This window comes from Pseudocercospora fijiensis (genome assembly GCF_000340215.1).
Source record: "Pseudocercospora fijiensis CIRAD86 unplaced genomic scaffold MYCFIscaffold_2, whole genome shotgun sequence".
NCBI classification, from domain to species: Eukaryota; Fungi; Ascomycota; class Dothideomycetes; order Mycosphaerellales; family Mycosphaerellaceae; genus Pseudocercospora; species Pseudocercospora fijiensis.
Genome location: NW_006921533.1, coordinates 3,055,120 through 3,079,172, shown reverse-complemented (window position 1 = coordinate 3,079,172; position 24,053 = coordinate 3,055,120). Strand labels below are relative to the sequence as shown.

The 24,053-nt window shown below is 44.4% G+C and overlaps 2 protein-coding genes across 2 annotated transcripts; one reads left to right on the top strand and one right to left on the bottom strand.

Moving 5' to 3' along the window:
• Window positions 1–10,427: 10,427 nt before the first annotated feature.
• MYCFIDRAFT_81904 (uncharacterized protein) lies at window positions 10,428–13,613 on the top strand (the record flags this gene model as incomplete). The annotated part of the gene is made up of 4 exons (XM_007924617.1): window positions 10,428–12,029; window positions 12,174–12,480; window positions 12,583–13,213; window positions 13,280–13,613. 4 exons carry the CDS (start codon window positions 10,428–10,430, stop codon window positions 13,611–13,613), a joined length of 2,874 nt encoding a protein of 957 aa, XP_007922808.1.
• Window positions 13,614–13,863: 250 nt separating this feature from the next.
• On the bottom strand, window positions 13,864–15,480 carry MYCFIDRAFT_150978 (uncharacterized protein; the record flags this gene model as incomplete). The annotated part of the gene is made up of 1 exon (XM_007925196.1): window positions 13,864–15,480. One exon carries the CDS (start codon window positions 15,478–15,480, stop codon window positions 13,975–13,977), a length of 1,506 nt encoding a protein of 501 aa, XP_007923387.1. The 3' UTR covers window positions 13,864–13,974.
• Between the last annotated feature and the right edge of the window lie 8,573 nt (window positions 15,481–24,053).

Below are 24,053 nucleotides of genomic sequence, written 5' to 3'. Positions count from 1 at the left end.
GCTCGTTACTAACTCCTTTCCGCTCCGGTCGACTAAGATATCTTCCGGCGCCCTAAATCCGCTAGGCGCTAGCAGTAGTAGCAACCTACTAGCCCTAAACCTAGGTATACTAGTCCCGATCGAAGCCCCCTCCGATAGCGCCTTAGCTACTATAACTAGCCTCGAGTATTGCTTCTAGATCGTTACCGCCCTTAAAGACCCTTAAGAGAAGATCTAGAACGCTCGTACCCTACTACGCGTTATTAATAGGAACATTAAGAAGGCTGCTATCTTAGTTACGTACGGCATAAATAACTTGCGTTAGTCTATCGGTAAGCGTATCTTTAAGCGCGAGGTCCTTAACGATATAGATATCGAATAAGCCTTTCCTATCGTCTATAGCCTCGAAACGGCTAGTACCTAGATTCGTTTACGCTTTAAGACCCTCGACTAGGCCTTCGAACATTAGGGAGGACTAAGTAGTCTTCCTAAGAGCCTTGTTAACTTCGCCTACGGGAGATAAGAGCGTACTAAGCAGGTCTCTTCGTTCGTTAACAAGTATAAGGGCCGTCGTTAAGGCGCCGAGCACCTTTCCTATACTATAATCTATCGTATATCTACCGCTAGTAAGAAGGGAGGTAAGTAGTTACTTAACTTGTCCTTTGCGCTTAACGACTTTACGACATCCTACTAGAAGCGGCACTACGATACAATTGTCTAGATCGATCTTAATATATAGACAACTAAGGATCTACTAAAAGAGAAGGGCTGTCGTATTAATAGTATAGGTTTTATTATTAAAGGTTAAGAGGCTCCTATCGTTAATGTCCTTAAACGTAAGGCTCTTCGCCTAGAAATAGAGGCCAATATAGCTGCTAGTCTCGCGCTCGCTATAGAGATATAGGCTTAAGACCGTCGCTCGACCCGTAACCGTAAGGTTCTTTAGGAAGTTAAGGACGAGCGCGCTAAGGCCGAAGCAGCGCGCAAGAAGGCATTACATGCTCGCTAGGCCCTTCGTAAGGCTACTAAGAAGTATAGCGCCCCTTCTAAGACTAACTATAGTACTAACTATAGTAACTCGGATATTAATATACTAGATATACTACTAGAAGATGTCTCTTCCGAAGGCTCCTTTAGCGAGCGTAGAGATAGAGGGCTCTCGCCGATCCTATTAACTAAGAACATCTATAATTCTTATAAGGGCGACTCTATTACGTACCTTATTACTAAGATCGATATAGTTCCTAAAGCCGATATAGGCAAAGCTCCTACCGCCCTATCTATCTATTAATAGCTCGACGACCTTAGTAAGCTAGGAGAAGAGCGTTCTCTATATATGCTAACTATATTAAGAAGGCCGCTAAGGTCTGTAGTCTCTATACTAGTGCTAAGGCGATTGTCCTCGTCGGTCGCCTATTAAAGATTAGTCGCGAGGTTCCTAATTAAGACGCCTTCGCTGCCCTTAAGGCTAATTAGGCCTATGCTAACTAGTTTCCTAGACGCCCTATTACCGCCCCGATATCTCTAGGACTCTACGCGTTTAACCCTACTAGTACTATTACTCGCGCCCTTACGCTAACAGATCGCTAGAGCAAGTTCGTTACCGGCATTCTTAGCTAAGGCACCTCCTTCGATCGCTTTCGCTAGACTAGTAATACCGTCTTCCCTTAAGTCTTTAGTTAGTTATAAGAGCCTCGTAGAGTATATCTTCCTTTTCTTATCGACCTAATATAGGAAGAGTTTAAGATATACCTTTAGTATATACGTAATATGCCTAAGTCTAAGTAGGAAGGCTGTAATACCCTTTAAACTTATAGTATAAGCAACTAAATCGTCCGCTAGTACCCTGCCCTATAGCTCCTAGCTGTCGCCCTTCGACCTAATTACGTATACGAGCTTATCTCCGTCCCTAAGCCTACTAAGTTCTTTAAAGTTAGCGGTACTTACGAGAACTGTCCTTCTAAGGAGTCTGCTCGTCTCGGATAAGATATAGTTAAGCTCGCAGCTAGCGAGGGTGCTAGTTACCTACGTATTAAGGTCTGTCTTATATCTAAGGATAAGACTAGCTACTCTACTATTATCGAAGGCATATATTAGCCTAAGGTCTTTGCGAACTAGGTTAAGAAGCTTAAGGCTCGTAGCCTAGTCCCGCTAAGCAAGATCGGCAAGCTTACTAATAAGTACCTTACCGGCGACGACCTCGACTGTGTATTCGATAGTTAGCCTAATAGTAAGGGGCGTAAGGCGGAGCAGATCCTCAACCCTCTAAAGGAATACGAAGTCTCTATCTAGATACTATACCTGCTATATAGTAATCTAAAGACTAAGAGCAACTGTATACTAATTAACCTAGGCTATTCTTACGTTATCGACGGCACTAAGATTAAGGGTTACGACAACTTAACCGTCGCTAAGGTTGCTAAGGCGCACTATAATCTAACCGCCCTTCCGGGTTCGAACACCTTCGTACCGTTCCCCTTTCCTACCGATATCTTAGTCGAAGGCCTTAGTTACATCTCCGACGCCCTAGTTAGTAGGATTCCTTAGTTAAGTTACGTTGTTTAGAACGAAGTTAAACAGATCCTCTAGCTTAATAACGAGGGACTTAAGGAATATCTGTATAATTAGGAGAATGCTACGACGGAAAAGGCTACTAACCTCCTCGTTAATTAAGCTTTCTACGAGGGATAGTACTTCGGTACTAATAGCTTTAACGTATGCGGAGGAGATTTCGAGAGCCGACTAGTAGATAAGGTTATTGCTAGTAAGGATTACGGCGCGTTAAAGCAATAGTAGGTCTGTATAGTGTTGCTTAGGAAGTTGTTTTTGTATAATTATAGTATCTAGGATTAATACTACCCTAGGGGTGTTATTGCGGAGTTCTAAAAATAGCCTTAGCTAAGAACGCTAAGGATGTATATATGTTTGTTTTAAGCGCGCAATATAAAGCGTGTCTAGTTAGATACGAAGAAAGGGAGGGATATTAGCTAGTAACCGGCCTTACACCTATAGGCTAGTTTTAAGCCTATATAAGAGGCCTCCTTCTATAGAGTAGACAGATTATTAACCTCGTATAGCACATTGTTTATATTACACTTCTATAATGCCTATATTATAGGGCTCTAGTTATTAGCCTAAGCGACAGTCTCGTTATCCTATCTTACTAAACATAGCTGCCCGTATTACTATAGGTTATATTACCCTCGGTAGCCTATACTATTGCTATAAGTAGTAGTAGTAGTGTTAGTTTCCGTCCTTTAGTACTTACTAGTAGAAGAAGGAAGAGAAGAGCCTAATCCGCTAGAGCCTAGTTTATCTTACTCGTATTATATTTAAAGTAGTCCTCGAAGGCTAGCGGTAGTTCCGGATTACTACGAGTCGTAAGGCGAGTCCTATAGTAAGCGTCTATAGCTAGAATCGTCTCTATCTTAGTACCCTTACGGTCTAATTGTTATAGTACTAGCTGTCGAGGCTGCCTAAGGCACTAAGCAGGGTAGATAGGAGCGTGCCTTTTACGCTTCCTTCCCTCGTTATAGACAGTTTAACAATCTAATTACGTAATACCTACCTCGCTGCCCTCTTACCCGTATTATAACTGTCTGTCTAATAGTTAGAAGTCTAGTACGCAGGCAAACCGAAGAAGGAAACGACTGCCGCCGCGTCTAAGCCTAGAGCTACGCGGTCTAACACCGCGCTAGCTGCTATAAGCACTAATGCCGCATTAACCGATAAGAAGCTATTTATCGATCGATTAAACGAAGGCCTTCGCTATAGATATAACTAGAAGCGTATACCGATTGATTTTAAGAAGCTTACTTAAGCCGACCTCGACAATCTTAGATCTAGTTCCTATTACGTATACAAGAAGTCTAGTTACTAGCGCAATAGTCCTAACTGTCCGTACTAGAAGTATAAGATTAAGCCTTTACGATAGAATGCCGCGACTATTGAACCTATCGCTAATAAGGATGATAAGCTATAGCAATCCGACGACGACCTTAGCGACCTCGCCTTCGACGACGAAGAAGCCGTACCCGAAGACTAGTCGGAAAACGAGTAGGCCCGACTTCGGCAAAGCGTACCGAATTGGGCCCTCCGCTAACTACGCATCCTTTACTACCTACGGGCCTAACGCTCTCGCTAGCCGTAGCTTTTATAAGCAAGGAGCCTATAGAACTTACGGACTATATCGTTTTCGATACAATTATTAATAGACAAAGAGCTAAATACTATTTAGACAATAGCGCTATAGGTTACGCGGTAAACGGCAAGTCTATAAAGAGATTAGGCTTAAGAAAACTGTCTCTAGGAAGAAGCCTCCTACTAACGTACGCTAATAGAAGTAAGGGCAATAGCATCTCCGACTAGAGCACGGTTCTATTATAACTAGGTAGTTATATAGAAGATCTCCCTTGTTTTGTCTCTAAGCTAGAGTATAATATTGTTCTAGGACTAACCTAGTTAGAGAAACATAATCCTTCTATAAACTAGACCTAGCGCACCCTCACTTTCGACTTATACTTCTACAAAACAACCTGCAACGCCGCTGCTTGCGCTACTACCTAAGAGAATACCTAATGCCGAATGCTCTCTTCTATAGATCCTCCGACAATCTAATACGGTTTCTTATCCGAGCTAGAAGTCAAAATAAGCTCAGTTACGATTAGTTAAGTATAGGAGGACATATTAAACGGAGAAGAAGGTTACTTTATCTAGGAAGCAGAGGAACACAACAAGTTCTAAGTATATAGCGAAGTTGATAGAGCTCTACGGCTCTACGTACTTAAACTAGAGGACTTCGAGAAGTTTATAAAAGGCAAAGAGTTTACGGATGTTTCTAGATAGCTGCATCCGGCGTTCCGGGAGTACGCTAATCTGTTCGACAAATCGAAATATAAGATATACCCGCACTTATTGCCGGAGTACGACCTAGAACGAGACATAGTAATCGACTTTAAAGAAGGAGCTAAGATCCTATAGTCCCGACTACGTCTAGCATTATACGACGAATTAGCAGTAACGTAAAAGTACATTTAGGATCTAAAAGCTAAAGGCGTTATCTAGGAATCAAAATCTAAGTGTATGTCGCCGGTACTCCTAGTTAAGAAACCCGGGGGTAGAATTCGCGTATATATCGACTATCGCGTAGTAAACGCTATTACGATTAAGAACAGATACCCGCTACTATATATACGCGAGACGCTCTTAAGAATGTGTCGTACGAAAGTCTTTATAGTACTAGACATTATAGCAGCCTTTAATCGACTCTAGATTAGGAAGGGCGACGAATAGAAGACCGCCTTTATAACTCGTTACGGAATATTCGAGTACCTCGTAGTCCCTTTTAGCTTAAGTAATGCACCCGCCTCTTTCTAAGCATACATTAACCGAACGCTAGGCGAATATCTTAATAAATTCGTCTCTACCTAGATCGACGACTTAATTATATATAGCGAGGACGAACAAAGCTATATCGAGCATGTCCGTAAGGTACTTTAACGACTCCGGGATACTAACCTCCCCCTCGACTTTAATAAGTACAGGTTCTTCGTAAAAGAGGTCTGTTACGTAGGCATTATTATTACTACTAAAGGACTTCGTATAGACCCCGAAAAGGTATCTGCGATTATAGAATAGAGTACTCCTACCTACCTTAAAGACGTACAAGCGTTCTTAGGTCTAGCAAACTTCTACCGCCGGTTTATAAAGGACTACTCTATTATTGCTTTCCCTTTAACCTCCTTGTTACGCGGACAAAAGAAACCTAGTTACAAATTCTAATAGACCCCCGAATGTTAAGCGTCCTTCGAGTCTCTAAAGTAGGCTTTCACTATAGCACCGGTACTAGTATACTACGACCCGTATAAGCCTTGCGTAGTAGAAACTAATGCGTCCGATCGCGTTACCGTAGGAGTACTCTCCTAGGAGAACTCTTCTAACGGACTACTATATCCGGTAGCCTTCTTCTCGAAGAAGATAAACCCTACCGAATACAACTATGAGATTTACGATAAAGAGCTTATAGCAATCGTTAGAGCATTCGAAGAATAGAGACTAGAGCTTATCTATAGCCTGCCTAGTAAACCGACTCGAGTTATTACCGACTATAAGAGCTTAGAGTACTTTATAACGATAAAGCAACTCAATCGCAGATAAGCTAGATAGTCGGAGTTCTTATCGGAATTTGATTTTAAGATTGAGTATAGACCGGGCAAGCAAGGTAGCAAACTAGATAGCCTTACTCGGCGTACCTAAGACATAGATCCGAAAGATAACGAGACTAATCGCAACTAAGCCCTATTAAAGCCTTACCAACTTACTAAAGAGCTAAGGCAATTAATAGGCCTATTATCGTTAAATCTCTACGCTCTGTTAATAGAAGCTAAGCCGCCGAGATCCTAAGCTACTAACGTACTCGCCTAAAGACAAGCAGCTATTAAGATACTAGGCTCTAATAAACCGCTTAACGAGCTTATATTCGCAGCGTATAAGAACGATAATCTTGCTACGCTTATCGTAGACTCCCTTAAGCGGAAGCTCAATCGCCTACTAAGCTCTACGGACAAGTTAGGAGGTGCTAAGATTAACCTGTCCGAATATCGCATAGAGGATGACCGTAGCACAATCTACGTTAAAGACAAGCTCTATATTCTAGCAACCGAGGAACTTCGGACGGAGATCCTTAAGCACTTTTACGACGCACTATTAGCTAGCCATCCTAGTAGAGACCGGACCTACGATCTCGTTCAACGCGGCTACTTCTAGCCTAGAATGTACGACGATATCTAGAAGTACGTTAGAGGGTGCCGAACCTACGCGAGATCGAAGGCTTCTAGAGAAGCGTATTAGGGCAAACTGCAACAACTCCCTATACCTACGTACGCCTTTAAGGACATTGCGCTAGACTATATCGTCGCTCTACCGGATAGCGAGTTAGATAGAGTTATATACAACAATATCCTTACCGTTACTTGTCGCCTAACTAAGAGGAAATTCTTTATCCCGGTAAAAGACCTTACTCTATAAACCGCAGCAGAAGCAATCTACCGCTACCTTATTAAGGACTAAGGACAGTTTAAAAGCGCAGTGTCCGACCGCGGAAGCTAGTTTCTTAATATGTTTTTCCGACGTCTAAGCGAACTTACTAGAGTTAAGCAGCACTATTCTACCGCCTTCTATCCGTAGACTAATAGGCAGTTAGAACGTACTAACTAAGTCCTTAAAGTTTATCTTCGAGCTTACGTTAATTATATATAGAATAACTAGGCTAGATAGTTATAGAGCGCCGAGTTCGCAGCTAACAACGTAAAGAACGAGAGCACTAGAGTATCGCCCTTTTTCGTAATACTAGGTCGCAATCCGCGTATAGAAATACGTTATATGCCTCGCTAAGAATTACGTATTAAGCCTACAGATGCTAAGCAACGGATTTCGATAGTATAAGCGGAAGCTTTCGCCGTAGAACTCTAAACTATCTAATAACACTATCGCGACAGTATTACTATAGCGCAAGCACGGTATAAGAAGTACGACAAATCGTAAGCGGCGCGCACCTACCGTATCGGCGACCGCGTATAGCTAGATGCCCGTAATATCCGCACTAGAGGTAGAGCTAAGAAATTAGACTATAAGAAGATAGGGCCGTATCCGATTTAGTAGGTATTAGGCACTAACGTATACAGATTGGACCTCGGACCTCGCGCGCAAATATACGACGTCTTCTATACTAACCTATTACGCCCGCTCGCTGCCGAGGACCGATATAACGATATACCGCCGCCTAATCTAGTAGATAGAGAGGAGAAATTTAAGGTTGAAGAGATCGTAGATAGCTACCGTAAGGGTAGGAAGCTTAAGAGGTTAGGCAATAAGCAGCAATTGTACTATAAGGTTAAATAGGTTAGCGATAATAAATTATAGGAATATAAGGAAGAGGAGATTATACGCGATATAGCAGACGTAGTAGCGGACTTCTATTATAGGAACCCTAAGGCTCCGAAGCTATATAGGTACAAGCCGCTAGAGGGATAGTTACCTAAAGAAGGCACTAAAGAGCTCGTTATTAGATAAACCTGCCGACTAAAGGATAATAGATATACGTCGGATAATAGATAGTCCTCGCCTAGTCCCCTAGTACGAAAGAAGATCACCCCTAATTAGCGCTATCGTAGACCGATGCTTTCGCGTTCTACTAGATAACCGATGCTTTCGCGATTATCTACGCTAGCCGATGCTTTCGCGCTAGCGGTTACTTGCTTTACGTACCTTCTCGAGTCGACTATAGTAGATACCCTAGATCCGAGTAAACGTATTGCCTACTATATTACATTAGAAGGAGCTTAGTGACTACGTCGTTACTGCCGCGGTCGGTATAACGACTTAATAGACATAATACCGGACATTAGTATATACGCTTCCGGCGTAAACGCACTTTAAACGAGGGGATGTGTTATAGTGCTAGCTGTCGAGGCTACCTAAGGCACTAAGTAGGGTAGATAGGAGCGTGCCTTTTACGCTTCCTTCCCTCGTTACAGACAGTTTAACAATCTAATCACGTGACACCTACCTCGCTGCCCTCTCGCCCGTGTTACTAATCGGATAATCTATAGTATTATACTACTATTCCGGATCGTTATAAGGTATTAAGCTAGTATAGAGATAGCTATCCGGCTAGTAATACCTATATAGATCTAGATAATATAACGCGAGTAAGTACTACTAATCGCTACGTAGATCTATATTCCCTAATACTCGAATTTATAGTAAGTATCTATTAATATTACGTAACGAGGGCTAGGTATAATAATTACTCTATAGTACTCTCGCGCCTACTTATAGTAGACTCGTAATTCTTTAGGATCTAGTAAGGAAGCTATATAATATAGCGGATCTCTACTAATAATATTATATTTAGACCTAATATAGGTATATAGATACTATCGGCTAAAGGACTCTACTATAGACTTCTCGAGCTCTTTCTATAAGATCTCTACTATCTACTCTATCTATCTATTAGTAATGCCTTCTTTAATCTAAGCTCTTAACGTATCTATTAATATCTCTATAAGCGAATCTTAAACCTATCTATCTATAGTACTCGAACCGCCTCTTTATTAGTAAACTATAGAATATAGAAGATATATACGATCCGGATCTTTAGTATCTCGATATCCTTAACGTAGTAATAGTAAGTATACTAGCTATAATTAATATTCTACTCTTTAAGCCTTCGCTTAAGTATATTAAGGGATATCTAATAACTAGTCTCCTATATAAGGTACTATACGATTACTTCTTATATAGTACCGCTATTAGGTCTAAAGAGACTATACGTAATTAGTATATAACTAGGCCGAGTAAGGCTAGGGTCTCGATGCCTTAGATAGGGCTTAGCGCTTAGCGTTAGGCTAACTTACCTACCTTCCTCTCTCTCCTCTTAGATTCTTATCGAATACTACTATACCTACTACTATCCTATCTACCTACTAATATAACCCTTCTTATAACCGCTATAGACTTAAGATATTATCTAAGCCTTCTATAGTAATAAACTAATACGTAGAGGCCTTAGGCATTCTACGAGTCGATAGCGAGTATAGTACGAGTCCTAGAAGGTTTTATATAAGAAAATTAGGTAGTTATAGCGGTAAGAAGTGTAAGAAACCCCGCATCGAGCCTCTAGTATATATAGGCCTCCCTAGTTAGTGCGACGACAGCGGAGAAGAAAGTGACGTTCCGCAGCAGTGGTGGGGGGCCAGGGTCAAGGGTTGTACCCACATGCACATAAGCTGTCGCCCGCCCATCAATGCGATCAATGCGTGCTTGCGTGGTTGGTGAAGGATCGCGATCAGCATCAGCAGCAGCTGCTGTGCATCACCACAGCGTCGACCGCCAACGCCAACGCCAACGCCAACGCTCACGCCCGCACTCTGCACGCCCAGCGCCGCCTCGGCGCCAATACTACTGTACTCAATTGCTTCGCTCGCTTCGGCAGAGCGGCGGAGAGTCGGAGACATATATACCTTGCAGCATATCGCGACATCTGACGTCGCGCCGAGAAATACATGCCCACCAAACGCCTCCAAGGCTCCATCGGATCGGCACTGCGCTTGGCACACCTTGACCGCGCGACAAGAGAGGCTTGACATTCTTCGCTGAATTCTTGTCCTCCTTCATCACTCTTGCTCTGCTCCGCTCTGCTCTGCCACGCCACCACTCCATCTCGCCATCTGGGCCACTTCGCGAGCCGCGACTGCGCGCCACCACTGTCCTGCATGCATGCATTCAACCACTGTCTCACACTCTTCTTTCGACCGACGCCAGGCCGACGCCGCCCAGACCTTCGACGTCCGACCGGCTCGCTAGCTGCCACGAACAGATACGAACAGGAGTCAAGAGTTATCAATACACTTCCCTAAGTAGAGAGCGATCGCTATACATCCTTCGCCATGGCTTGGGACCAGTTGTCCGTCAACAGGCCTCACCTGGTCTACATCATCCTGGGTGGCTTCACGAGTCTGTTCATGCTGTGCTCGTCTGTCATCAAGGAGAGGTTGTACATTGGTGAGGCTACAGTGGCCACGATTTGCGGTATCATTTTCGGTCCGCACGCCGCAAATCTGATCGATCCAGGAACATGGGGGAATGTCGACCAGATCACTCTTGAATTCTCGCGTATTGTCCTTGTGGTACAGTGTTTCGCTGTGGGCGTCGAATTGCCAAAGGCTTACATGGAGCGCCATTGGCGATCAGTCACTTTTCTCCTGATCCCAGTCATGACCTTCGGCTGGCTGATGACCAGCTTGTTCGTGTGGGCACTCTTTTACCAACATTTGAGCTGGCTCGAGAGCTTGGCGCTTGCAGCTTGCGTTACCGCTACCGACCCCGTTCTGGCCTCTTCGGTTGTTGGAAAAGGCAAGTTTGCAAAGCGAGTGCCTAAGCATCTGCGAGATCTGCTTTCCGCAGAATCTGGCTGCAACGATGGTATGGCATTTCCCTTCATTTACTTGGCTTTGTACATCATCAACTACAGGCCGCACGCTGGCGAAGTCGTCTATCATTGGTTTTGCTACACCATCCTGTACGAGTGTGTCTTTGGCGCTTTCTATGGCGTCTGTATTGGCTACATCGCACGTCGTGCTATTCGCGCTGCTCATGAGCGTGACCTCATCGACCGAGAATCATTTCTGGTCTTCTACTTCGTCTTGGCCCTGTTCTGCGCCGGCTCCGGTTCCATCCTTGGCTTGGACGATCTTCTGGTGGGCTTTGCCTGCGGTGTCGGATTCAGTAACGACGGATGGTTTACTGAGAAGACGGAGGAATCGCACGTGTCCAATGTTATCGACTTGCTGATAAACTTGGCATTCTTCGTATACTTTGGAACCATCATTCCCTGGGAGCAATACAACTCTGGCAACCTTGGACTCGATGTTTGGAGGCTTGTTGTTATCGCAATTCTGGTATTGCTATTCAGGCGCATCCCCATCATGCTGCTACTCAAGCCAGTTATTCCTGACATCAAAACTTGGAGAGAAGCACTATTTGCCGGCCATTTTGGCCCAATCGGAGTCGGGGCCATTTTCGTCGCCATTCTCGCAAGGGCCGAGCTCGAGACAGACACAACAACACCACTCAAAGCCCTTCCTCCGGAAAGTACACCGGAATATAACGTCATATATACGATCTGGCCGGTGACTACATTCCTGGTCATTTGCTCAATCGTTGTTCATGGATCATCGATTGCCGTTTTCACGCTAGGAAAACACATAAACACCCTCACTCTGACCATGTCATACACGAAGGGCAACGAGGAAGGCATCAATTGGACAGACCGTCTTCCTCGCATTCAATCGCGCTCCAAGAGCTCAATGTCTATGCAGTCACTCGACGAGAAGTCAACTCCGAGCGGTATGCCTATCGCTCCTGGTGTGCCTTTCTTGAGGCGACAGAGGGAGGAAGATAACCCAAGTCGTACGCAAAGCCGAGCATCTTCCAGACACAGGTCAAAGAAGTCCAAGAGTTGGGAATATGGGCGTGGTCCAGGTGGCCCAGTCAGTGAATCTGCCATAAAGCCTCTCTCGCGTAGAGAACGAGATGAAGTGGAACAGTCTGAAAGCCCATGGACTCGAAGCGACTCAGACACGTTGGCCGTCAAGAGCGATCCGCCCTCGGATGAGAAGGACTCTTCCCCAGAGGAAGATCGCGACGCCAGCGCTGGCGAGATCTATGAAGAAGGGAAAGCAACTGTGTTTGAAGATGATGAAGGCAATGTGCTGGCCGTTGAGCAGAGTCGAGGACAGCAAGGATCCAGAAAGCGAGAGGAACGCGAGACTCGTGAGGGACGGAGGCTAATGCGGAAAGAGCATGCCGATCTGAACGCTGGTGTTGCTACTACCAAAGATGATCCAAATAGTGACCCAGGCCACGAAGCCGCAGAGGAAGTCAAGAAAATCGAGAGCGAAGGCAAAGAGGAGCTCGAGAAGCTCGAGAGGCCCGGCAAAGGTTGGCGTTCAGGACTGAACAAGATGACTTCTATGACTGGCGAGGCTGTGCGTAAACGACGGGCAGAGAAGCCCCCGAAGGAAGAAGAGAAGAAGGCATCAGGGGGTCCTGCTCGTGCCTACCAATATGGCAACACTATCATTGTTGAAGACGAAGATGGCGAAGTCATCAAGAAATACGACATCCCTGCACCGGATCGAAAGCAAAGCACTGCCGGAGAGACTGAAAAGGCAAGACAACGAATTGGCACCATGGGTAAAATGCTTGGTCTTGGTCATAAGGAGGGCAAGGTCGAGCCAGGCGCTCCAGGTCCTTCCACAGCAAGCCCTCCCAGTGGCCCAGCGGACAAGAAACCCACCGCTAGCAATGATGATGATGCTGATGATGATGAACGTGTGCGCTTCACTATCACCACTGGGGGTAGGCGTATGAGCAAAGCCGATTTCATCAGTCACATCCAAGGCATGGATCCGAAGACGCGTGTTCAAGCAGTGGAGAACAGCGATGCACCCGAGACCGTGAAGCGGGAAGCGAGAAAAGAGACTCGTGATTATGCCCAGATTCAGCAAGGTTATGGAAAGCAACTGCGTGGATCTGTGCCAGTGGTTCATGAGCATCCGGAGACTGGAGAGGAACAGGAAGGGACGGTCGCGATCGAGCGAGCTGACACCAACGACTCCAACAAGCTTCAGCTCATCTCGAGTGGCCAAGAGGTCCCATTCCACGACCTTCGGTCAGACATCGGTAAACGTCGCAAGCAACAGTCAGACGAGGGTGAGACTGCAGCAGAGCGACGCAGAAGATTAGCGCTGGAACGTCAGACCACAGAAGAGGACTCGGACGATGATGGGACGGAACGCGTGCCGCCAAAGGCCTCGAGCTCGACTTCACATAAACACTCTCGCAATATCAGCGAAGGTGAAACAGCAGCCGAGCGACGAAGGAGAGAGGGCGCTTTAGGTATCACGAGGGAGGCGGATAGTGATTCCGAAGAATCTGATTCGCCGAGACAGCCGACACCACGGCAGAACATTCGTTTTGCGGACCAGCCGCAACCGCAATCACAGGACCAGCAACAAAGGCCTAGGCAGAGTGCTTTGAGATGGGGCCAGGATAGAGGTAGGGAACGATAGACGGTTGTAATGAGCTTGATGTCTGGGCGGGATTAATTACTTGCGCTGTCATTTATTCATGCATAGCGCAGGCAGCATTCGGCGAGCAATGTACATATGGGATATTTGTTGAAGTTGCATAGTGATACCAGTGATAATGGCTTATTCGTTAGCAAATCGAGTACCGTGTCATTTCCAGTTTGAATTCGCAAAAAGTCCTTCAGCTGATCTAGTGGAATGAGAGGAACGTAGATGTGTGTGTGTGTGGGGTGTGTGTGTGTGTGTGTGCTCATCCATTCATCTATGAGTGAAATCTTCTATAGCCCAGTAATGTCTATCTATACCCATGACCATACCTTTTCGTGCCTCCATCTCACGAGCCTCACTGCGCAGAAATCCCCGGCGGAGGCTGCAACTTGTCAGGGAAAGCAGATGTACCCAGATTGCTCTTGCACTCTGCTTTCCAATCCATGGGTGTAATCATGTCCGCGGCCTCCTTGAACGCAGCAAGAGTGCAAAAGCTCTCGTCGCCCTCTAAATGTCGGCCGGGAGATTTACAGAAGGGCAAATTCACAGGCTTGTCATTGTAGCGTAGACGGACAAAGTGTCCGTCGAGTTTCTGTCTCGTGGATTGTGGCATGCTTGCCAGCGGTTCACGGGCAGCGACGTCTGCTGGAACTTTTGGTGGAGACATGAGCGAGTACCACCATGACTTCTCTTTGCTGGGCCACACTGCACCAGCAGGTGAGGCGGCGTCTTTAGACTTGAAGAGTTCGAAAGCAATTGACGAAGTGAAATTCGGCCACTTATCTTTCTCATGATGGAAAGCGCCTAGGGCTGCCAAGGTGGCTGCGATTGTGGTGTCGTGGCAGCCAGAAAGGCCCATCTTCAGCGGCCTATCTTGCCCTTCGTTGGGATGGCCAATAGTGTGCTCGACCATTCGTAGGGTCAGATCAGCTAGAAGGGCACCAATGCCAAGCTTGCGGTACTCGTTGGTCTCTTGATAGCCGGCGAACCATTCTTCCACGCAAATTCTGTCAATGTTGGCACGCACAGTCTCGTCGTAGAATTCTGATGGCAGTCGGGTAGCCTGACCATGGGCAAGAGTGGCATTGATGGTATCCATGAGTCCAGATAACCTTGGATGTGAGTCAACTTTGGCGACAGGACTGTCCTTGGGCATCCATTTCCCGACCTTCTTGTTGATATACTTCATCTCCGGAGAGTCGTTCCACAGCTTCGCGGCGCGGTCTGCGAACTGATGTGACAGTTCTGCGAATCTTGCACAGCCTCCTTCGTTTGGGAAGAGAGTCTCATCTTGCATTGACCTCTGCACGATAGCAGGCGGCAGCATGCCCGGTGATCGCGAGGCAGATGGATACAAGCCGGTAAAGGCTTGCTGCACGCTCTCCAACGCACGTTGGATCAGGGTAGCTCTGAGGCTGACTTGCGCGGCCGACTGCTCGTCCAAGCATTTGGGCAGGAATGCTAGCTGGTTGACGTAGAGCGTGCGCATGCGCTGGCCGAGAGCCAGAGTGGTCTCGCGACCTCTGTCAGTGAGCTCGCCGGGCAGGCAAACTCCGTCCACCTCGCTATGAGGTCCCGTAGCCAACTTGGGCGTGTCGTTCGAAGCGAACGTCTCCAGTCGCCTCTTCCATGCAAGCGAGTCCCACGAGCCATCAGCAGCAAGAATCGCTGCCTTGAGCTGGTGTGCTGCACTGCAGTAAGGCCATGTGCCGTGCAGGCCAGCATTCTTGAAGCGAGCGGAGACGGGCGTCCGCTCTCCGTGGCGAAGGATGATCTGGACTTGCTGCAATTCGAGGGTGGAGGGATAGAGGTGCTTCAGCTCGTCCTCGCTGTACGGCGGTCGTGGCTGGAGAGTGGTCATGTCGGCGGCGACGGAGACACTCCTCTGATCGGCAGAGGCGGCCTCAACTTGGTATCATCGCTCCGGAAGCAGGCGAGCAAACGTATGGGCGCCGGTGTAGATTGTGCTGGTCAAGATGTGATTCCGGCGATCGAGACTTTTCCACGTAAGCACGTGCAGACAGGCAAACATAGGGAGGCCTATACATACCAGAGGCTCAATGCGGGGTTTCTTATACCTCTTACCGCTATTACTACCTAATTCTTCGTGTTTGACCTTCTACGACTCGTAATATACTCGCTATTAACTCGTAGAATGCCTCTATATATCGATTTATCGCTATAGAAGGCTTAGATAATATCTTAAGTTTATAGTAGTACTATACGGGAAGCAATCGTATAGTACCTTATATAGGAGACCGGTTGTTAGATATCCCTTAATATACTTAAACGAAGGCTTAAAGAGTAGAATATTAATTATAGCTACTCTACTTACTATTACCGAGTTAACGATATTAAGGTACTAAAGATCCGGATCGTATATACCTTCTACGTTCTACGGTTAACTAATAAAGAGGCGGTTCGAGTACTATAGGCAGATAGGTTTAAGATTAGCTAGCGGAGGTATTAACGGATACGTTAAGAGCTTAGATTAAAGAAGGCATTATTAATAGATAGATAGATAGAAGCGGAAGAATAGATAGTAGAGGTCTTATAGGAAGAGCTCGAGAAGTCTATAGTAGAGTCCTTTAGCCGATAGTACCTATATACCTATATTAGGTCTAAATATAATATTATTAGTAGAGATCGGCTATATCGTATAGCTTCCTTACTAAATCCTAAAGGGTTACGAGTCCGCCGCGAGCGGGCGCGAAAGTACTATAGAGCGATTATTATACCCGGCCCTAGTTACGTAATATTAATAGATACTTACTATAAATTCGAGTATTAGGGAATATAGATCTACGTAGCGATTAATATTTACTCGCGTTATATTATCTAGATCTATATAGGTATTACTAGCCGGATAGCTGTCTCTATACTAGCTTAATACCTTATAACGATCCGGAATAGTAGTATAATACTATAGATTATTCGATTAGACCGTAGGGTAGAAACGATTCTAGCCGCGGACGCTTACTATAAGACTCGCCTTACGACTCGTAGTAACCTAGAATAAGAACAACCGCTCGCCTTCGAGGACTGCTTTAAATGCGGTACGAGTAAGATAAACTAGCGGATTAAGGTATAGTAGCGTTAGTAAGTACCTATACTAAATAGCTAGAGAGGCTATTTCTACAAGTTACTACGCGAGTTACTATACGATACTAAATTGCTAGCGGATCGGATTGCCTTCCTTGCAATCTATATACTAATTATACGTTATAAAGTCCTCGAATTTGTTTACCTCTAGAATAGCTATCGTATCCGGAAGTAGGCTAATCGACTATACGTTATACTAGGTATTCCGTATATTCTATACTATTATCTAGAGCTTAGCGGGCATTCTTATTAAGGTATTCCTATGCCTAATAGTATACTTAATAATATAGAGTAAGACCTTTAAGGATTCGGTATATATTAGATTCTATAGTATAGACTCGCTATAGACTCGTATTAGGACTAAAGAGGTTATACGTAATTAGTATATAACTAGGCTTAAGTAAAGCTAGGGTCTTAGTACCTTAGGTAGGGCTTAGCGCTTAGCGTTAGGCTAACTTGCCTACCTTCCTCCCTCTTCTCTTAGATCTCTATCGAATACTATACTAATTTACTACTATCCTATCTACCTGCTAATATAACCCTTCTTATATAGTATTCGATCTACCCTTTAAGGGCAGTAGCTAGATAGACCTTATTTTAAGCTTTTAGCGGTATAGCTACGAAAACCGATCTAACTATATTACGCCCGAAGAACAGGACCTATACGTACTATTCTATTAAAAATAACCGTACTAATTATTAAGCAAGGCCTTCTATACGGCCTATTATACTAAATCAATCGCACTAAGCCGATATCTACTAATTCCGCTATATCCGTATCTTAGGGGCCTATAATATATTATCGGTGCTACCTCTTATTATAATAGCCGGCTTATTACGAAGCAACAACAACCGCGGCGCCGCTAGCAGCGCTAGTAACGATAACGCTAGTAGCACAGTGCCTACTAAAGTGCCTACTAAAGTGCCTCCTACTAAGGTGCCTACTAAAGAGCCTACTAGAGGGCCTACTAAAGAACCTATAATCGAAGGGAATAACCTATCGTTGCCCGTTAACGACATTCTTAGCAATATTATTAACCGTCGATATAGCTAACTAGCCTTTAGGCCCTAGCTAGTAGCGAGACTTTAAGAAGCTACCTAAAACAGGCTTACTGCCTTGCGTTAAGAATAATAGCTAAAGGATAATCTCCTCGAAATTCGCCGCCTATAGGAAGCCCTAGCAACTAATACTAAGCTAATAGTAAGGCCTTCCTTACTATCCGTCCTAGTTTAGAAGAAGGATGCTAAACTTAAGGACTATACTATGTTTAATAGCTCTAGTCGAAAGCAATATAACGACTATATTCGTAACTATAAGCTTAACTAGCGAAACGTACCGAGGGCCCTTCTAGACGACTATTCGTTAGTCGTCTATACTATATAGTACATTAATAGCGACCTAAAACGCACCTAGGATAACTATTTTAACTCCCTTAATAATTAGACTGCTATTTAGTAGCAAGACTATAAGACTATTATGCTAAACACCCTTAGTAACCCTATATTGCGCTAGTAGCACGCCTAAGACTAATACCTACGTGCTAAATAAAAGGCCGACTAAACCTCTCGATCCTTCGAGGCCTATCTAAAGACCCTTAAGGACGATTTGCTACCTAAAACCGACTCTATCTAGATATCTAAGATACGACCTAAACTAAGATAGGAACTAGTCCTTAAATTAGACCTATTACGAAGGCAGGCACAGGCATAGGCTAGGTAGGAGGCCCTAGCCTACTATAGTATATACTTCTCTAAGCCTAGATAGACTTAGAATAATTATCTACTTTATAATATACGATATATAACAAAATGGTAGCTTCGCTTCGAGTACTAGCGTAAAACACGTACTAACCGTCTCTAAACAGACTATCCGAACTACGGTTTACTATTCCCCTCTCTAAGGCGAAAGTCCTCCGCGCCGAAGGAGAGTCCTAACGAACTACTCTAATACTACTTTCCGTACTATTAAACGCCGCAGCTATACTATAAGAAAGAGGCTGTAATTTAGTACGAAAATATACGAGACCTACTAGCGAATCGGTACGGAAATTAACGATAGACCTAGCCTAGCGCCTCGGCGCGCTTTACGCTCCCTCTATTAATACCCTTACTTACTAAGGGTAGGAACGACATTTCGGGTTAGTAGGAGCTAGGTACCTAACCCTCCTAACTTCCCTTTTAGGGTATAAGGATATAGAAGGTTCCGATTACTCTTACGGTAGCTACTACGTCTATACCTACGGTTAATATTAAGACGGTGCCCTATTCCGTCTCTTAGCGAATAACATCTACGTCTTAATATAGGAGCTTATAGTATTAAAGGACTAGGAATCTCCGAACGATCCGCCGCCTATAGCCTAGGAGGATTGCACTCTTCCTAAATTAAAGGAAGACAGATACTACCTAGTTTATATAGTATATATACTACTAGCCTTCTTAAAACTAAGGCAGTGTCTAAATAAGCTGTTCGAGAAGGATCTTAGGTATAGAGTTATCGCTATTACCGAGTAGTGCGAGGATCTAGAGGAGGCTAAACCTCTACGTCGCCTAAGGTTATAGTCCTATATTCCGGATATAAATAAAGACGCGACTCCTAAACCCTAGACACGCGCTAAGATTATTAGTTCGTAGGTTAACGACAACTCCCTATCGCTTTCCGCTATACGACAAGTATATCGTCTAACTTCGTACTAGTCGGATAGCCTATACTTCGCTTAGTAGCTAGTAGAACACCTTAAGTCTACTAACGAGAATCCGGCCGTAGGCGAGAATTAGCTACGTCGCTATAAGGTTTATATCCCTCTACGACTAGAGAAGTAGGGCGTCCGTCGCTTAATTAAGGACGAGAACTTAGGCTAAGCTAAGCCTAATAGACGTAGAGAGTCTTTTAAAATCAACCCGCTAACGGGTAACGTTTTTAAGAATTTCGGTGCCTTTTATAAAGACGACCCGCCTCCTAAGCCTCGCGAGAGCTTATTAATCTCGGTGTCTAGCAGTTCGATACTTAGCTTACTACCGGATTCCTAGCTAGAAGGAGAAGATATATCGGGCAAGTAGGCTCTAGGATCTATAGTACCGGCGAACGGTATAGCTAGCGCTAAATAGCGAGATAAAATTAGACAAATAAAGTCCTAGGTAGCTTAGTAGCTAGCCGAGCAACGTACTAAGGCAAATAATAATCGAGCTACGGATCGTATACGTCTATAGAGGGCACTAGACGAGTAGCGCGAGGCTTACGAGATCGAAATGTAGGCCTAAATCTAATAAGCGTTTAATAAAGGCCGTAAGGAGGCTATAAGAGCTAAGAACAAAAGTAGAGATAAGGGTGCAGAAGCTAGTAGAGTACTACCTCCGATAGCCTTAGAATAGCGCTATACTATCGATACGAATAGCATCCCTAAATTGTTCCTTACCGACGAATAGCGACGGCGAAGGAGGAATACTAAGTCTGCTAGGCACTTTAACGACGAGGTTACCGCTAATAATAACGCTACTACTAATGCTAATACTAATGCTAGGAATAATAGGAATAATAATACCTCCGCTAGCGCTAATAACGACAATACTAGATACGATAAGCTAGAGATATTAGTAGGAAAACTAGTAGAGGTAATATAGTCTAATAACGCCGCCTTAGCGGCCCTACGACCGAATAATAACTATTCTAGGCTACCGGGGTAGTAGCGATATAGAAATCTTTACGCGATACGTAGCCGAACTAGCTAAGGTACGACTAGAGCTAAGTAGCTAGCTAATTAGAATCGGAATGCTCGAGCTAGTATCGTACTAGAGATTAGCTCGGAACGCTACGCCTATAGAGGCCTTAGCGCTAAAGGCAATCCTAGGCCTGCCTAAGATAGGGCCGGCTTTATAGACCCGAGGTTCGAGCCCGCCGACGTATATGCTCTACTATACGCTAGTCCTCCTTATACTCTAGTTACGGACTTTAGTTAGGAGGTCGCGCCCTATAAGTTCAAGCCTAAGCAAGTTAGGTATTTTAATAAGGACCTTCCGGAGAGTAAGGGCAAAGGCCTAGTTATATATATTAGTAATACGGCCTATTATCGAGACGTTTTTACTTTTATTACTCGCCTCGATATAGCTATTTAAGTAGGCGAGTATCTAGTAGCAACCCTACGTCTATTACTCTATAGATGCCTTTAGGGCTCCGCCTTAGCTTAGTACCTTTACGGCCTTACTAACGATCGACGTACGCTCCTTTAAACTAGCCCGGGTATCGAGCGATAGAAGGAGGCCTTACGCGAGCAGTTCCGATTAGACCCCTTAGTCGCGGCGCGCGAATTAGAATTAGAATAATATCGCATTAAGGAAGTCGCGGCCCGAAAGAGCGTAAGCGAATTCGTTATTAACGTTATATGTTTAGCGTAGTAAAGCGGTACGGAGTTACTTATAAGGCAAATCAATTATACCTTCTAGAAGATCGTACTAGAGCTACGTAGCGATCTTAATACGCCTACGCTATTATAGACGTATTAGACGCTTATCGATATAATATAAGCCTATTATACGATATAGGTAGAGTTATATCCTCTAGGTAGCACTACTACCGGCTACTATAATAGTAAGTTAAACCTTCGACGTAGCGATTCGGTATAGGGTAGGTTCGTAGACCCTAGGTTCGCGTCTAGGTCTCGTTTTAATACTAGACGCTCGTCTTTTCTTAGAAACAATAATCCCTACAATCGGCAGCAACCTAATACATTCTAGCAACGCCGTTAGCCTAGATTATAGGTCTATAGCCGCTAGAGACTATAGGGCGCAAACGTAAGCGTAAACGAGAAAATAGTAGACGCCCGTAGTCTCCCGTAGTATCCGAATCCTTAGAGATAGCAGACGAATTTCGGAAATATAAGAGGCTAAGGCATTTCCGTAAATTCCTAGGCTCGTAGTAAAGCTACGTTCTTCTATAATTTAGTAGACCTAGGGTAGGAGACTAACTACTAAGAACTAGAATACGACGATACTACCTAGGCTAAGGGTAGAGAGTAGACCGAGGATTAGTATATAGCCGGCGAAGATATCGGCGGTATCGAGGTAGAAGAAGACCTAGCTCTTCCTACTACAAATCTATAGTTAACTCTAGTATACTACGCCTAGCCGTAGGTTCGTAGACCTAAGGTAAATGCCTAGCCTTAACGCAATAAGATACAACCCGAAGGTCGGTAGACGCGTTATAATATATATAGAGAGGTTTTCCGCTTAGCAAACGAGTTTTTTAATAGCTACCTCGACTATACGCACCCTAAGGACGCTACTAGGAAGCGTACGAATGTTCTTTACGAGCTAGCTCCAGGAAACTCCTTAAGCTAGAAGTAAAACTAGTTACTACTAGCTAGTATAAAACCGCAAGTCTACCGGAAATTCTAGAATCCCTAGTAGTAGTAGAACTCCCGAAGTTGCCGGGTCGCTTACTACCGGATAAGTAAACATCTTTATACCTAGTAATAACGATTATAGTAGGATAGCCTAGCTAAACATCAATACCTATACTTCTAGTACTATAGCCCGCAACCCCTAGTCTATTAATAGATATCTAAGCCTAAATATTCTAGTCTATATCGGTATCGCGCCCCCTCGTAGCGGATTATACGCCTACGCTAGCGGGCGTAGCTTTTCCTATAGAAGATTCTTCCGCTATAATCGCTCTATAGTAGACTACGCCTAGCTCTATCTATATATTAGATTTGCTACTAGATATCCTAGCGGGCGTAGCGACTACTATCGGGAGGTCCCCGATTAATCTAGATACGCTAAATGCTTAGAATGCTATAATATTAGTTACGGAGCAGCCCTAAGTCTACTATATCGCCTAAACGGCTAAGGCTACGCCCTTAGCGGGAGAGGCGTAGTACTATACGATTTTATCGAGTACCTCGAAGATTTCTTCCCCTATCGACGATAAGAAAGCTCGTATAGGGAAGCGCTCCTTCGGTGCTATTAATAACCTTATACTATAGGTCTATTATATACGAGAACGCCCTTAATAGGAATTGCAAATTATACCCTACTTAGTAAAACTCCCTCCGGGAGACCTAGCTTATATCTTTAGATATTACGATATCGTCGAAGCGAACTACGCCCTTTCTCCGGAAGGGGATTTTAAGCGCATTTGCCTCGATACTAGTACTAAGGCATCTATAATAGACTAGAGGTAGCTAACTATATAACTAGGGCAAGACGATATTTAGTATCTTAAGCAACCTCTAGAATTCCGTAGTTTAGCTAGAAGTATATAGTGCGAGTAATAGATTAATTTGTCGATATACTTTCCTATCTTCGCTAGGCATTCTTAGTTACCCGCTCTAGCCTATATTAAATAGCTAGTAAGGGTAATACTAAACTTACCCTATAATATACTCCTTAGGATAGATATTATAACGCCCGTAGGATTTATTATCTATATAGGCGCTAGATATATCGAAATAATAGGGAACGACGGCGCGCTTATACCGATCGCCTATTCGCTAAAATCTAATCGTTTCCTACGCGCTAATATTAAGTCTATAGATAGACTAAGAGTACTACTACGTATAGCCGTTATAGCTAAGGTGCAAATTAACAAAGCCGACGCCCTAAAGGACGCAAATAGGGACTTCCTCTTTGCGCTAAATCTACTCGGCCTCCCTAATATAGCGGTAGTATACGCCTATATAGCCGGACTAGAGATACTAGCGGTATAGGTCCGCAACCTTAGCTACGATAACGACTTAATTATTTAGCGATATCGAAGTATAAGCGAATTATAGGAACTATAGCTAGATAACTTTTACTAGATCGACGAGTTCGATACCGACCCTAGGTCGATAGAGCGTAAGATCGGCGGTACGCCTCTTAGGGGAGACCTACGACTAATAAATAAGCTCTACTATATGTCTAAATCGGTAGACCTACGATCCCTAGCAGTTTTTTAAAGCGACGTAGTAGGCGAGCTTTAGTTAATTCCGCCTCTAGCTAAAGACTCCGCAAATCGCAATTAGGCTAGAGTAGGTCTATAGTTCCGGCGGATCCGGGAATCTTAACCTACTATCTACGGACTTAGCGAAAACGACGAGTTAGACTTAATAGACCTAGACTGCCTTTCCGATACTACGAAGATCTTAGTAGATACGGGGATAGCTACTATTACGACCTCGGCTAGGGTAACGATCTATATAGCGAATCTAGATACCGCTATAGCCTTAGATATTAGGTCTATCGTAGAGAAATACCCCTAGCTATAGATAGATCGGGGTACGATAATCGATCTTCTTAAAGATAGATAGCTAGAGCTCCTACTTAAATCGGGCTAGGAAAACGAGAAGTTTAGTAGCA